This window comes from Papio anubis, chromosome 3, assembly GCF_008728515.1.
Source record: "Papio anubis isolate 15944 chromosome 3, Panubis1.0, whole genome shotgun sequence".
Classification (NCBI taxonomy): domain Eukaryota; kingdom Metazoa; phylum Chordata; class Mammalia; order Primates; family Cercopithecidae; genus Papio; species Papio anubis.
Genome location: NC_044978.1, coordinates 125,080,803 through 125,095,392, shown reverse-complemented (window position 1 = coordinate 125,095,392; position 14,590 = coordinate 125,080,803). Strand labels below are relative to the sequence as shown.

The 14,590-nt window shown below is 34.9% G+C and overlaps 1 protein-coding gene across 5 annotated transcripts in view; it reads left to right on the top strand.

Moving 5' to 3' along the window:
- The window catches only part of PRKG2 (protein kinase cGMP-dependent 2), a 124,056-nt gene that overhangs the window by 43,135 nt on the left and 66,331 nt on the right, over positions 1-14,590 (top strand). For all 5 annotated transcript variants that reach the window (XM_017958736.3, XM_017958735.3, XM_021938463.2 and 2 more), the window contains 4 exons: positions 2,820-2,986; positions 5,902-6,015; positions 7,856-7,961; positions 10,390-10,453. In XM_017958736.3, the coding sequence (XP_017814225.1) occupies positions 2,820-2,986; positions 5,902-6,015; positions 7,856-7,961; positions 10,390-10,453 (451 nt within the window). The remainder of the gene's footprint in view (positions 1-2,819; positions 2,987-5,901; positions 6,016-7,855; positions 7,962-10,389; positions 10,454-14,590) is intronic.

The window sequence follows — 14,590 nt, the reverse complement described above, 5'->3', positions numbered from 1 at the left end:
TAGTTGTTTTGTGGGAGCAGGAAGAGTTATGCTGATGATAGCTGGTCTATCATAGTTGTAGAAGGAGTTGCAAAGTTTACATTTTTTTTTTTTTTTTTTGAGACAGAGTCTCTATCGCTCAGGCTGGAGTGCAGTGGCGTGATCTCGGCTCACTGCCACCTCCACCTCCTAGGTTCACACCATTTTCCTGCCTCAGCCTCCCGAGTAGCTGGGACTACAAGGCGCCCACCACCATGCCCGGCTAATATTTTTTGTATTTTTAGTAGAGACGAAGTTTCACCATGTTAGCCAGGATTGTCTCCATCTCCTGACCTCGTGATCCGCCCGCCTCGGCGTCCCAAAGTGCTAGGATTACAGGTGTGAGCCACCATGCCTAGCTGAAACTTATCAGATTTTTAAAATAAGTCATTTTAAATTTATAATGTACTTTTGAGAAAAATTCATAGCGATAATTTTACTAGTTAGAGACTATTACAGTATGTTTATACACTAAGTTATAAAAGTCTGGAAACTTTTTGAGACCATGGGTCATGTTTAATTAATTTTTATGTCCTAAGTAAGTGCTTAATGTCATTTTAAAAGCAGAACAGATGTGAATATAAGTACTCTAGGAATTCAGAGGAGAAAGAAAGGATTGTGTAAACTACAGCATCCATTTAAAATCATCCAGTTTAAAATCATGAAGGATTTCTTGGTGGATGTATAAGGTTTGGAAAGGTTGAGGAGTAAAAAGTAAGTTAAGTCATAAAAGAAAACATGTTCCATCTCTTAAGGCAAAGTTCAAAGATATAGGGGATGATAAGGATACCAGCTTATCTATAATAAAAAATTTGTTTAGGGAGTAAGTACTAAATGGATAGATTGGAGCCATGTTGTAGAAAATGATAAATATTGGGTTGTAGGATATTGATACTTTTTCTATGGGCAAAAGAGTCTTTTTGAGTACTTCCATGGAATGTTGGATGTTGAATGAATGAAATTAAACCAAAAAAGAAATAAATAAAAAGGACATTGAAGCTTGAGAAATACTGGTTTAAAGAGATTTGTTTACAGTAAAACTTCTTTGAATCTTTAAAGTGTGCATTGTATATTTCCAAAGTTGCTTCAACGTAGCACACTTTTGCTTATAAAGAAACAGTGTTCTTGGGACATACTTTGGAAAATTGGTATATGTGGGCATTGAGGAAACACTGACTAGAATATTATACCAACATATAAAGTCTGTGAAAGCTGGAGCTTCTTGATACTGTTCACAGTTCTACCAGTTGTACTAGGAGGATTACCTAGCAAAGATATGCTCTCAATATATATTAAGTGAGTTGGCTTTAGTGGATGAAAATAAATTGGATAAGCATGAAATTCATTTAAAATTTTTTTTTAGTGAGAATAATCTGATGATATAGTACAGATGAATTTTAGGGAAAATAGGCTAGAAGCTTAAGTCCAAGAAAATAAACTTTTAAAGTTGTCCAGACCTAAGATTTGTTCTTGGACTGTGGTGACATCCTTGAAAATGGGAAATAAAATGGATAACAGTGATATTTTTTAAAACGAATTGATAAGATTTGGTAATAGATTAGATGGAACTTCTCAAGGCACTCAAAGAATTTGAATAGCTTTGAGTCACTGTAGGGAAGAAGAAATTTCTTTGTACAAGACTTCGTTCTGTTTTCTTCATGTAGCCTAAAGATCTTCATGTAGCCTAAAGGGTCATGAAAGAATTATTTAATTTCATGAAGTCTTACCTTTTGTTTGAAAACTTTTTGTGTAGAAAAAGATCACCAGTTTTCAAACGGTAATTGGAAGAGAGGTTGAATGAAAAATACAGAAAAGTATTTAAAATACCATGCTGAGTTTTATGATCAAGAGTAAATATATTGTATAGATTCTGACTTAGCCCATAGAGCATCTTTTCTTTCAGCACAATAATTTTATGAAATATACATATAAAGATTTTTAACTAAAACATTTTAAATTTATCTTAATGAAGATTGGGTAACTATTTTGAGCTACATCTTTTCCAAAATAAAGCAGAGCGTTATAGGATTATCAACAAGTAGAACTTGGATTTGAGGAATGAATGGACTGTGAGATTGGAAATGTCAGTTCTGTCTAGTCCACACATATCTAGAGTAAAACCTAGTCAAACCTAGACTGTCACTGTCACCACCGATGTCTGATCAACCCTACCAAGGCCCAAGGGCTTTCTCCCTTAGAAGCTTTCTCCCTCAGAAGAGACAATGGGGTAGAATGGAAGCAGCCCAGACTTCAGATTCATCTACTTAGTTTTAAATCCCATGAAGAATTAGTTGCTTCTTACCTATTAGTCTACTTCTTCCTAAAATAGGAATAGTAATTATCTCATAATATGGTAATGAGGATTAAATAAAATATAAAATAACTAGTACTATAGGCACTATGCATACATGAATACATCAATGAGTGAAGACTGTGTTGTATTCCCTTAAATGCAACTCCTTTATATCAATGAGATTTGCTTTCCATCTAAAAAATCATGTGTCCATCAGTAATGCATCTACGGATCTTGGGAAATGGTACATTTGTGTTGATGGCAATTAGGAACAATAATAATATTGGTGCCATAATGACTATCAGAATAATATTCAAAAATATTTTCATAGGTTTTTCATGTAAGCTGTGGTAGTTATGAAATGTTTGGTGGCGTTAGAAAAAAATTGTTCTTGATAGAAAGTTGTAAGTTTGTAGATAATATTATCAAGAAACAGAATAAAGTAAATCTACATAGCAAAACATGATTTTCATTAATTGTAACTAACATTTCTTTTCCATTATAACAGTGAGAAGAAGCTCATTACAGACGCCCTTAATAAAAATCAGTTTCTGAAAAGACTGGATCCTCAGCAGATCAAAGACATGGTGGAATGCATGTATGGGAGAAACTATCAGCAAGGGAGTTACATTATTAAGCAAGGAGAACCAGGAAACCATATCTTTGTGCTGGCAGGTGGGTGTCACAGATTTTTCCGGTTATTATATAATAAATATTTTGCCTGTTGTGATTTTTTGCAGGCATTTATAAAAACGTAAAACTAGTTGCTGTATTTGTAGAAAACATAACATACTGAATTCATGAAATAGCAGCATTGTTGATCTGATCATAATGATGGTAATACTTAATATGTGCTGAAAGATTTCTATATATCAGGCATCCTATTGAGCAGTTGATAGAGAGATCTCATTTTATCTTCTCACCAACCCTGTAAGGCAAGTTCTATTTTCTCCATGTTTCTAATGTCGACTGTGTCTTAGGGAGGGTAACGCCAAACAGCTCATAAGCAGTGGCGGTAAAATGCACACTTAGGCAATTTGACTTAAGAATCCGCACGTCTAATCTCAATACCACTCACTCAAAAGTGTTTTTATTCAAAATACTGCTGCTGAAGTTAACATTTTAAGATAATGCACCAGGAAAAAAGAAAACAATTATTATTGTGGCTCTGGAAAAATTTTGGTTTTATACCAATGATTTTAAAAGGTAATTTAGGTAACTTTGACCAACACACAAATCAAATGACACATCTTACAATTAAAACTGGTGTTTTTGGAATCATTTAAATGGTTTCCTTCGTCTGTAGTAATTTGAACATGCTTACATGTCAGGAAGATTGTAATGGTTAGATAGGCAAATTTTTGTAATGTATAGATCTTATAATGACTACTCAAATTTTTTCTCTTTTATATATAGCAGCAAAAAATTGTGTGAACAGGGATTAAAGTTATAGAACATTTTGTCACATTCTGGCACAACTTTCTGAGTTTTAGGGAAAAAAGTTAAAACTGGCTTACCCAGAAGGAATGATGAATGGAGGTATGTTTTCTATTTAGCATTGTAGTTCCTGATAATCTAACTAATGCTTTTATTCTTGTTCCTTTGGGGCCTTAAGTGTGAGGCAGAAGTTGTCTATCTAAGCAAATTAATAAACATGTATTATTCTATGTATGATATATAAAAGATTGTTTTATGTACTTTGATTATTTGAACATGCCAATTTTATTATTATTTGCCATGTATATCTTTGTAGGCAGCTTTAAAATTATACAGTCATTCCCAAGTAATCATTCTACTTAATTAATGAGCTATAGTCTTAATTTAGCTAGCCTTGAAATTTTTAGGGACAACTTTTCCGTCTTGCAACTTTTCTCTTAGCCATTTAAACTTCTGCTTTAGCAACACTAGAGTATTGCAGCAAGAGAAGATGGGTCAGTAAGTCAACAAATATTTATGAAACCTCCTAGGAGAGGATGAGAAACTGATGTTAGTCTAACTCATTCCTTCCCAAGTAGTTCTAATGAAAGGCTCAGGGAGAGAAGAGGTTGAACAGCAGTCAGTATCAAAACAGCTATTGAGATCAGGGTTATGGCACACATGGAAATTAAAATTGGATGGTTTCTTATTTGAATTAATTACAGTGTCACCCAAGGATTGAATTGCCTGGTTTAATTATCTGGTTGGGCAAATTAATTTGATAATTAAAAATATTCTCTTTATGAAACATAGCATGAATAGCAAATAGTAAAAGCATATTTAGCTTAAACTTTTGATATTCCATATAATTCTTCAGCATTGCTTAGGTACCATGAGCCTTAACCAATTTCAAGATAAAAACTCGAAATGCATTAAGATTCATGATATCAATTGGACACTACCACTAAGGGGCTTTGAAAGAATAGCTAATGAGAAATTTTAAATTGCACGTCTAACCTGTAGGATTTGGAGCCAAAACTGAGTGTTTTTTTTTTCTTGCTAATATCAATTCTATCAGACTAAGTATATTTTCTCTTTTGTCCGCTCTATGGCTCTGGCACTTGGAACAGTTCCCAGCACAACATAGGTACTCAGATCAGTTTTGCTGAATGGATGGATGGACAGAGATGATCCAGAGCTCCTTAGCAGTGAATTAGGAAAAGGAAAGACTAATTCTTTAAGGAAAGGAGACATTGGCCCACCATTTTGTTTTTCCTCTAAGAACTTAGATCTTTTTTGCTTATGCTTTTAGTTGGTTAAGGTTTTGTTTGTATTTGTTCAAAGCAAAAGAAGAGTAAAGCTACCAAGGCAAGAAAAAAAAAAAAAAAAGTGAAGGGGATACAAAGTTCTGCCTCTCCCTTCCTCCAGTCTTTGCCTAGGTAATGATAAGTGCCAAACACTCTTCTTAGTGATTTTCATTTGTAACTAATATGTGTTACATTTAAATAAATGAGAAGTTAGATAACAGTTGAGGCACCATGAAGTAACTTGCCCAAGGTCACATAGGCAAAAATGAGTTGAATCAGGACACAACCAGGCAGTCTGATCCCAGGGCCAATCTACTTACTGGTTATGACGGGTTGTCATTCCATCAGTGTGAACAACTGCTCTGTGTTTTTAAGACATACAGTGATTGTTGAGCTCCTCAATACAATACATGAAAATAGTTTCATGTATTACATTTCTCATAGGTTATAATGAATTTTAAACAAAACACTGGCCATCCACTGCTTCAGGAACAGAACATTGTAAAAATAATAATATTAATAATAGCTAACACAGTATTTACTATGCACTAGCCATTGTTCTAAACTCTTTACCTAGATTAACTTACTTCATTCTCACCACTGTAAAATAATAATAATAATTATTATTATTATCCTCATTGTCAATGAGGAACTTCAGACAGATAAAGTTTCTCAAGGCAACCCAGCTAATAGTAAATGGCAGAGGTGATTTCGGTCTGCACTTTTAACCAGTATATTATAATGAGAATCATAAAATATCTTACCTGTATACTTTGTGTGCTTTATGATTATTTTATTTTTCTAATTTATAGTATCTGCATGGATTTTGATTATTTGTGTGTGTTTTTAAAAAATTCTACTTGATAGAGGGTCGACTAGAGGTGTTTCAAGGGGAGAAATTGCTGTCCTCCATCCCTATGTGGACCACATTTGGGGAGCTTGCCATTTTATACAACTGTACAAGGACTGCCTCTGTGAAAGGTAATAAAAGAGGAAATGCTCCATTTTTGGATTGTTGTGGCATGTTAAAGATAATCCAGTTCAGTCACATTTGCACCCTGATCCAGAGTCTTTTTGTTTCCCATTTTACCCTACATGTTCTTAAAATAGAAATGCTATGCCTATTAAGGGATTCATATTGAAGCACTTACCTATATAATTTAAGCTAAAAAGAACTTTTCTGGATACCTGTGTATAAAATGTAAAATGGCTTTTAACTGTTCACAATAGTAAAGACATGGAATCAAGCCAAATGACCATCAGTGATAGACTGGGTAAAGAAAATGTGATATGTATACATTATGGAATGCTACATAGCCATAAAAAGGAACAAGATTATGTCCTTTGCACAGACATAGATGGAACTGGAAGCCATTATCCTCAGCAAACTAACACAGGAACAGAAAACCAAACACTGAACGCTCTCACTTATAAGTGGGAGTTGAACAATGAGAACACATGGACACAGGGAGGGGAACAACACACACTGGAGCCCAACGGGGAGGGGTTGGGGAGGGAGAGCATCAGGATAAACAGCTAATGTATGCGGGGCTAAATACCTAAGTGTTAGGTTGATAGTTACAGCAAACCACCACAGTACACGTTTATCTATGGAACAAACCTGCATGTCCTGCACATGTATCCTGGAAATTAAAATTAAATTAAATTAAAAATAAAAATAAAAAGGTTTGTTCTGCCAAAAACAATGGCTTTAAGGTGACTGATTCCAATATTTGCTTTAATTGCCACTTTACATTTTACTACCTAGACACATGCCTTTGGCTCATCCAGAATGTTTGCTTTCTAGCTGGTCTCAGCGACATTCTGACCATATTATAAGCCAGAGAAATTGATTAAACCAACAAAAATGTATCTATGTCAAAAGGAATATGAATTAGAGTAATTAGAGTTTTCATGAATGACTTTTGGGATTACTTTATTTGCTTTTCTTTAGATTTATGTTTTATTGACTTTACGGCAAACTTGGGTTTCCTTCTGAATTACATAGATATGATGTTTTTCAGTGTTTGGGACTGGGTTATACGCATTAGCCTTGCTGAGGTATTTGATAAAAATGCAGGTTCTGGGTCTCTACTCCCAACCTGAATCAGAGTCTCTGGCAGTGGAGCCCAGGGAGCTTGTATTTCTAACAAGAATATCAAGAGGATTCCAATTTAAAGTTTGGTAATCCGGAGCTTTGGGTTTTGATCAATTTTAGAGGCTTTGTTTACTGTTTTTTAAAAAATTGTACAACCATAATTTCATCTAGATTTTTTAGAGCCACCACTTCTGCCCCACTTTCTTTTTAAATTTTATACTTGCCCTTAAGGCTTTCCCATAAAAAAATTGTCTCAAAAACTTTCTTTCATAGTCTGTTTCAAATAATTTGTAGGCATTTTACACAAAAGTAACTGTAGATATTCTTAATATGTAGCTTCTATCTGTTTGTGACTTCACTCTCCAGATTAGCTACAAATTGACTGCCTTTCTCTTGTATCACAGCACGAATCTAGAGCACATCCTGATGATCTAGTGCATAATTGGGAATTGCAAACTAATTTGAATGTCATCCTAACTATAACATAATTAGAAAGGAAATTTTTTGCTAGTCATTTCCAAATAATGGTGTATTTCAGTGCCAAATGATTTATAAAATTGCTTGCTATTTATTTTGCTGTCTCCTTCATTTGTATGTTTAAATAATGCATTTTCCAAGAAATACCATTTTATAAGAACATATAACAAATCCATCGATTTATATTATGGAATATTTTCACAATGTGGTACTAAATGTTTTATTGTTTTCTTGATTTTTCTAAAGCTATTACCAATGTTAAAACATGGGCACTAGATCGAGAGGTATTCCAGAATATAATGAGGAGAACAGCCCAAGCTAGAGATGAACAATACAGAAACTTCCTCAGAAGGTAAGAATAGTACATTGGGAGACAGTGAAGACAATGGAGTTGCCATATTGTTAATATATTGGTTTTATCAGAATAATTATTTTACTATAGCTACTTCCATTTAAGCATTTTCCGCATGACTAAACCAAAGGAACATTACTTGCAGTAAATGCTAGTGCATACCAAAAAACCATATTTAATTTCCATTATCCTTGTATACTCATTTACTTCTCCTGCTAGTTTTTGCCCTTGCATTGATGGAGTGATAGTGTACAGCATAGAAAAATGTGCAAAAAACCTAAACTATTATTTGGGTTGCTTGTTGGCTTTGAAAGGCATTTGAAATTTGAAAGTGGTTAGCCAAAAGACAAGCTTTCTAAAAGTACTTTGCTTAGAATGGTATTAAAATTAATTAAGTTTACTATCCTTATTTGTTTTACCTGAGACGTTGTATTTGCCTAGTCACACCATCTTCCAAATTCCTATTATTTGTAGCAAATTGACTTGCTAAAAATGTTGCTATACTTGTCATGATGACTTGGAACATACTCATTTTGTGAACTGTTCTGTACCTCAACAACTTGGATGAATCAATTTATAAGGAAAAAATGGTCTATGTAAGTGAAAAAAACTATTCCACATTAAAACTTTATTTGGAAGTATAAGTTATTTAAACAATTTCTGTATCTTTAGTGGGAGTTTTGCAAGTTTCTGAAGCTGCAGTACATTCTATAATGAAATATCATCTATGATATGTAATAATAATAATGATAATAATGTATCACATGATTTCTAAAAATAAATTATAAGTTCTTCTTATGGTGATTTTTTCTAGCATAAGAATCCTTCAAAGCTAATGATTTTAGGGCCATATAGTGCTTAGCTTATAGTGTAGACTCAATAAACACTGAATAAGATTTCTCATATAGAATGTTACTGATTTGTCCTCCCAGAGACAATAATGTCTCCTAGCAGAGAGCTGCAATAATGACAAGCAGGTTCTCTACCTATATGCCAGCCAATGAGTTAGCTATCATATTGTGGGGTCCACTTGAATCTAGGTAATCTCAAAATCCACCAACTGAGCAACACAGATTAGCATTTAAAGCTGATAAGCCACACTTATGCAAGGGCCAAAAAGAGGTACCTAAAAAAACCAGTGTGCCTGGGTTGTGTTTGAATGTCTGAGATAAAACGTGAACTAGGCATAGCAGTTAATTCCCTTGGAGTCTAGTATGTTCTTAGTGGAAAAAGCTCAGATGATCTGCTAGTGAATATTCCTTCCTTCCTTCCCTCCTTTTGTTATTTCCTTCATTCAACTAATACTTATTAGCAGGCACTAAATATTGTAGATTTAGTGGTGAACAAGATAAACCTGATTCTTGCCTTCATAGAGGGGAGAGAGAGAAAATATTTTTTCTTGTATTTCTTTTCCCACCAACCTCCAAACGTGCTAGCTTTATAATAGTTAATTTTCACTAATGTTATAGATCCCTGTTTGGACCAGAAGTAAAATTTCATGATAGCCTGTGTTAATAACAAGTTCTGATGACTCTTTTACCATTTCATCTATAGTGAGATATATTAGGGGAATACATTCCTCTTTGTTTCATAATATACAGTATGTTTTTTTCTGTTTACATTTTTATTTGAAGTATGTGATATTCTATGTGATATATAGTACATGTGTAAGTTATAAGACATCATAACAAAATGAATGCCCATGAAGCTACTGCCCAACCTAAGGAAGAGAAAGCAGTTGTTGAAGTTCTTATGTACTTCCCCATGTTATTTCCAGCTTCTTTCTCCTCCTCTCCTTGAGGGTATCTACATTCTGAAGTTTAGCGATCATTCCCTTGGTGTTGTTTATAATTTTGCCTGTAGCTTGATTTAGCCTATTTTTGAAGTTCATCTGTGCCTCTGGCTGTCATTAATTTTAAAAGACAGTACAGTATGACTAATAATCAGAGATCATTTCAAGTCAATTGCCATGTTCCCTCCCAACCCCGGATTCAGTCCTTACTTAATTATAAGGATTTAGACAAAAATCTGATTCTCCACTGGAAGCAGAGCTCCTCGCACAAACTAATAAAAGAGATACTGAGATGTGGAGAGGAACAAATTGCAAAATGCGATTCATTTTGAAAACCAACAACAAATATAAATTTATTTTTACCAAATAGACAAAATGTGATTTTTTCCTCCCATCTGATGTCTTACTATTTCCATTTATTTGCCTATGGCACATGTCTGTGATTATATATCTATAATTTCCAGTGTATATGAAATTCAGTTATTGATGTGTTTTCAGTTATTTGGACATTTACTTTGGAAGAATCAAAGTGCATTATATTTTTAAAAATGTTTGTAAAGATTTTAGAACCTGCATATGTGTATATTTATAGCTTAATTCAGGAAGGTAATTAAAGGTTTCTTTTTAATTTTGAAGTGTATCCTTGCTGAAGAATTTACCTGAAGATAAATTAACCAAGATCATTGACTGCTTGGAAGTGGTAAGAAATTTTGAAGTAAAAAATAAATTTCAGTAGAAGATATTAGAATGTAGTTATATTATTAACACCATAAATAAATAAGAAAAAGATGTCAGAGCACCAGTCTACAGAGACCAAGAGCCTTTTTCTGTGATGAAAAACCTTAAGCTAACTCATGCTGCCTTAAGGGGTGGAGAAAGGTTTAAACTCTTTAGATGTATAAAAGGAAATTGGATTTGCATGTGTAAAGTGAAATTTGATTTACATATTTTAATCTTTTTAGTATATCTTATAAAACAAACCTGCCTTACTCAAGAAGCATTTGATTTTCTACAATTAACATCACAATCCCTTACAGAGTTTTCATAGTGTAAAGGAGTCACTGATGCATAATTAAGAACTGGAGCAGAGAAAGGGTATGTTGGTCCTTTTGGTGGCAAGCCTCTGAGTCAGGCTGCGAAACACTTTCTACTTGAACACTCTAGGCCACAAAAACACATTTTAAAAACTCTACTTAAGAAGCACTTTATCTATTTTAACATCTAGGGGGAAACGGCATATTGGAATGTGTTCAAAAAGTCATTTTAGGCATCACCCAGATGGTTGGTTCTAGTCCAAGACTAGTCAAGTCTTTTCATGAATAATGCTTTTACGACATGTACCTTGGATTCTAACGATATGCATTTTGTGAAAACGTCTTCAGATTTCAGAGATTAAAATTCAAAGCAAATACGTTCTTTAACTTTTTGGGGGGTCAGTTTTATTGAAACCCAGATGGCTTTTATGGAATTTAAAGGAGGTAAGGAATAGTAAAGGAGTCACATATAGAATTCAAGCTTTTATAAAGCTGTTCTCAGTGGGAGGGTAAAAAAAAACCCCAAAAAACCCTGCAAGGCTGATTGTTGACAGATTCATGCCTCTGTCAATCACAATATACAATGTAACTAATATCTGTCAAGCAGGGAGTAGGGACCATTTTATCCTTAAGTGTAAGTGACACCAGCAGTGTTTCCATTTACAATTCATGGAACCCATCCAGCAGTTTATCAAGGACAGACCATGATGACACAGTGCCTGGCCTTGTGCCCCCAGGGGGTTCAGATATGAAGTCATTTTCAAGAAGATTGCTTACCCTGGGTCTCTTGAGAATCTCCCATTGTAACATAACCCAATCACAGATGTTACAAATTAATAATTCATCCTAATTTCTAACAGTGTTGTTTTTTTTTTTTATTTAAAGCTGGAGAGGCCCTAGTTTTTTTTTTTTTTTTGTTAACCAAGGAAATCTGTTTTTAATATAATACTAATAGAGTAGATTCACCAGAGGGGATTTCTATGTTGACAGCAAATACGAAAATTTAGTATCATTAAAAATAAATGGTAAATTAGACATATTTATAGCAGCCACAGGCAATTGCTACAGAATATATAGATGGGGGCTCAAATCCAGTAATAATTAACACACAATTCAAATTTGAAAAACTCATCTTTTCAAACACCCTGGAAAGGATTCACTGTATCTCAGCATTTGCAGACAGCAGCACAGTTTATAAAGGGCTCTTTATTCATACCTGGCAAACAAATGTGTCTCTGTGATGTGTGAAAATTCTCAAATGTGAAAGTGATTAACAAGGGAGTAATGGGATCTATTTAGTGCTAAGAAAAGCCTGGTATTTACCAGCGTAGCTTGGACTAATGACCTATCAACTTGGTCCTGACAACAGCCAATCACTACTGCATCAGTTTTGATAGCGTCCAGAGTTCTAGGACCAGCTGTCCCATAAACTGTCCCCATAATCTTTGAAAAACACAAGCTAAATCTGTCATGAAGTTTAGGAGTTGATTTGGGAGTTTTGCGTGTAGCAGGGCATAGGGAAGGGAGAATCAGAATTTCCCATCACCAAGTAGTTGATCTGATGTGTTTGTTGAAACTTAGACGGTTGAACTCCTAGAACAAATGGCCCCGATTGTGCAATGTTTCAATAGCATTTCTTGCTTTAGCTTAAATCACTCAGAACGTTTAGTTATAGAGGCAGCCATTGCCGTTAAGCCTCTTCCTGTGTTCTGATAAGAAAACGAGGGTGGGAATAACGCCAACAGACTAGAGTTTGTTAAGAGTTAACTCATGAGAACTGTAAAAGCACGATATAGATTCAGCACGGAGTGTAAAGATTAACGACAATGAAAATAACAGTGTGACTTATGCACCAGGCAGTTGTGCGGTATGGAAGATAAGAGTGGAAGTAGTTTCTGCTCCCACATATGGTGATGAATCCACTAAGCATGAGATTTGACTGTGACATCCTTCTGAACTACAAACATTGTGAGTCATCATAAAGTCACCTGTTAGTCACGGTGCTTTGGTATTTGACCCTTTGGCCTTTTGCACTGTGACTCTAACCTGCTGTCTTTCATAAAGCTGAGGTGTATGAGGCTGGGATGAGGGTGTAGTGTGGAGCACCCTTGCCCTTAGTCAGATTGCCCATGATGCTGATGAGAAGGCATATTCCCAGGCACCACCCCATGCTTACTGAATCAGAAACTCAAGTTGGGGCCCCCAAATCCACACCTAACACTCTAATGGTGAGATTTTTATGCTTATTAAAGTCTAAGAGGCACTGGTTTAGTTATGAATGTTTAGAGTTTGCAACCATCTGCCTCTTTCTTTGGGAATTTTACATTTGAATCACTTTTTTAAAGTCTAGTCTTTCTTGTAGTCCTTACCAACACTTGCATAAACCAGGATTTTTTTTTTTTTTCTGTCATCTTAATGGTTAAATCCAGAGTCATAAGAAAGTTGAAATAATTGTAAATTTTGCTACAGTTTATGAACCATTGAGCTAAAGGTGGGGCAGCCAGGTGTTGTAGAAAGTTCACTAGTCCAAAGTCTGGAGATTAGGGCTTGTGGTTCTGCCTCTGTCACTCTACCAGCTGTCAATGAATTGTGGTGGACTTTAGCATATCATCTCCTCATCTACAAAATAATGGAGTGGTGGGCCATATCTCTATGAGCTCTTTCAACATTTAAATCATAGAATTCTATATGATTGGCTCACCCAAATAGGAATAACTTCTGTTGTTTTTCATTTTGTAGTGTCTGGTTCTTTGAAAATAACCAATCAGGTGCTACATGCCCGAATGGCTGACTGGGTCCACCTGATCCAGGTGTGCTTGCTTTAAAATTTCTGAGGTGTTCTAAACTCTTGTACTTGGAAAACAAAGATTAACTAGTAACAACATAGACAACTAACTGTAAAGAATTTTTTAACCAACACACTTGAGTACATAGTCACATAATGCACAGAGGTATGTGCATGTGTGTGTGTACTACACATCTGGTTGTATATCATCAGTACTTCCAATACTTCTTTTTGATGAAGATTTCATTTGCTTTTTGCAAGATACCTGTAAAGAAGATTTCTAGCTGCAAATTAAAGACTCTAGGGAAGTCGTTGCCTTCCTTGTTTGTCTTTGTCCTCCGTCACTTTGGAATTTCCTTCTGGTTTTATATATTGTATTTACAGGTACTCAGGCTCTAGCATTTTGCTAGATTGTCACAGAATGAACATTTTGTTTACGGTAAAAATGGGTTAAAACTCATTACTAGGTTATGAAACCAATTTAAAGGAACATTTAAAAAATCAGAATAGTAAGTATAAGTATTATTTTGAAAAATGTTTCTATTTTGTGTAAATATGTGTACGTGCTCTTGTGTATGTATTGTGAGTACATGTAGAATGTATTTCTTACTGTTGGTGAGGGTAAAAAATGCTTGAAAACCATTGCTCTGCAGGATGGGGTCTATGGCTTCTTGGTCCTCTAAGGGACACCTCTGCAATGTAACCACAAGGACAATAACAACATTATTTGCATTTCTCTTTTTGGTCTCAGTGACCACCCTGGCTTGACTGGTTGCACTCCCCAGTTGACAAACACTGGGCAGTCTAGCATCACAGTCAGTACTTACCACTGTATATTTTTGGTCTGACCTATTTCCACAGCCTTTTCTGATCTATGAAGTTACTGTCAACACACTGGGAGGTATTATTTATCTTCCTCCCATGGTTTTGGGTGACAAAGAATCATCCGTGGAAAAAAATACCACTAGTAAGGTTGTCCCTTAAAAAATAACAAAGTTCTTCCTCAGTGTCTCCTTTC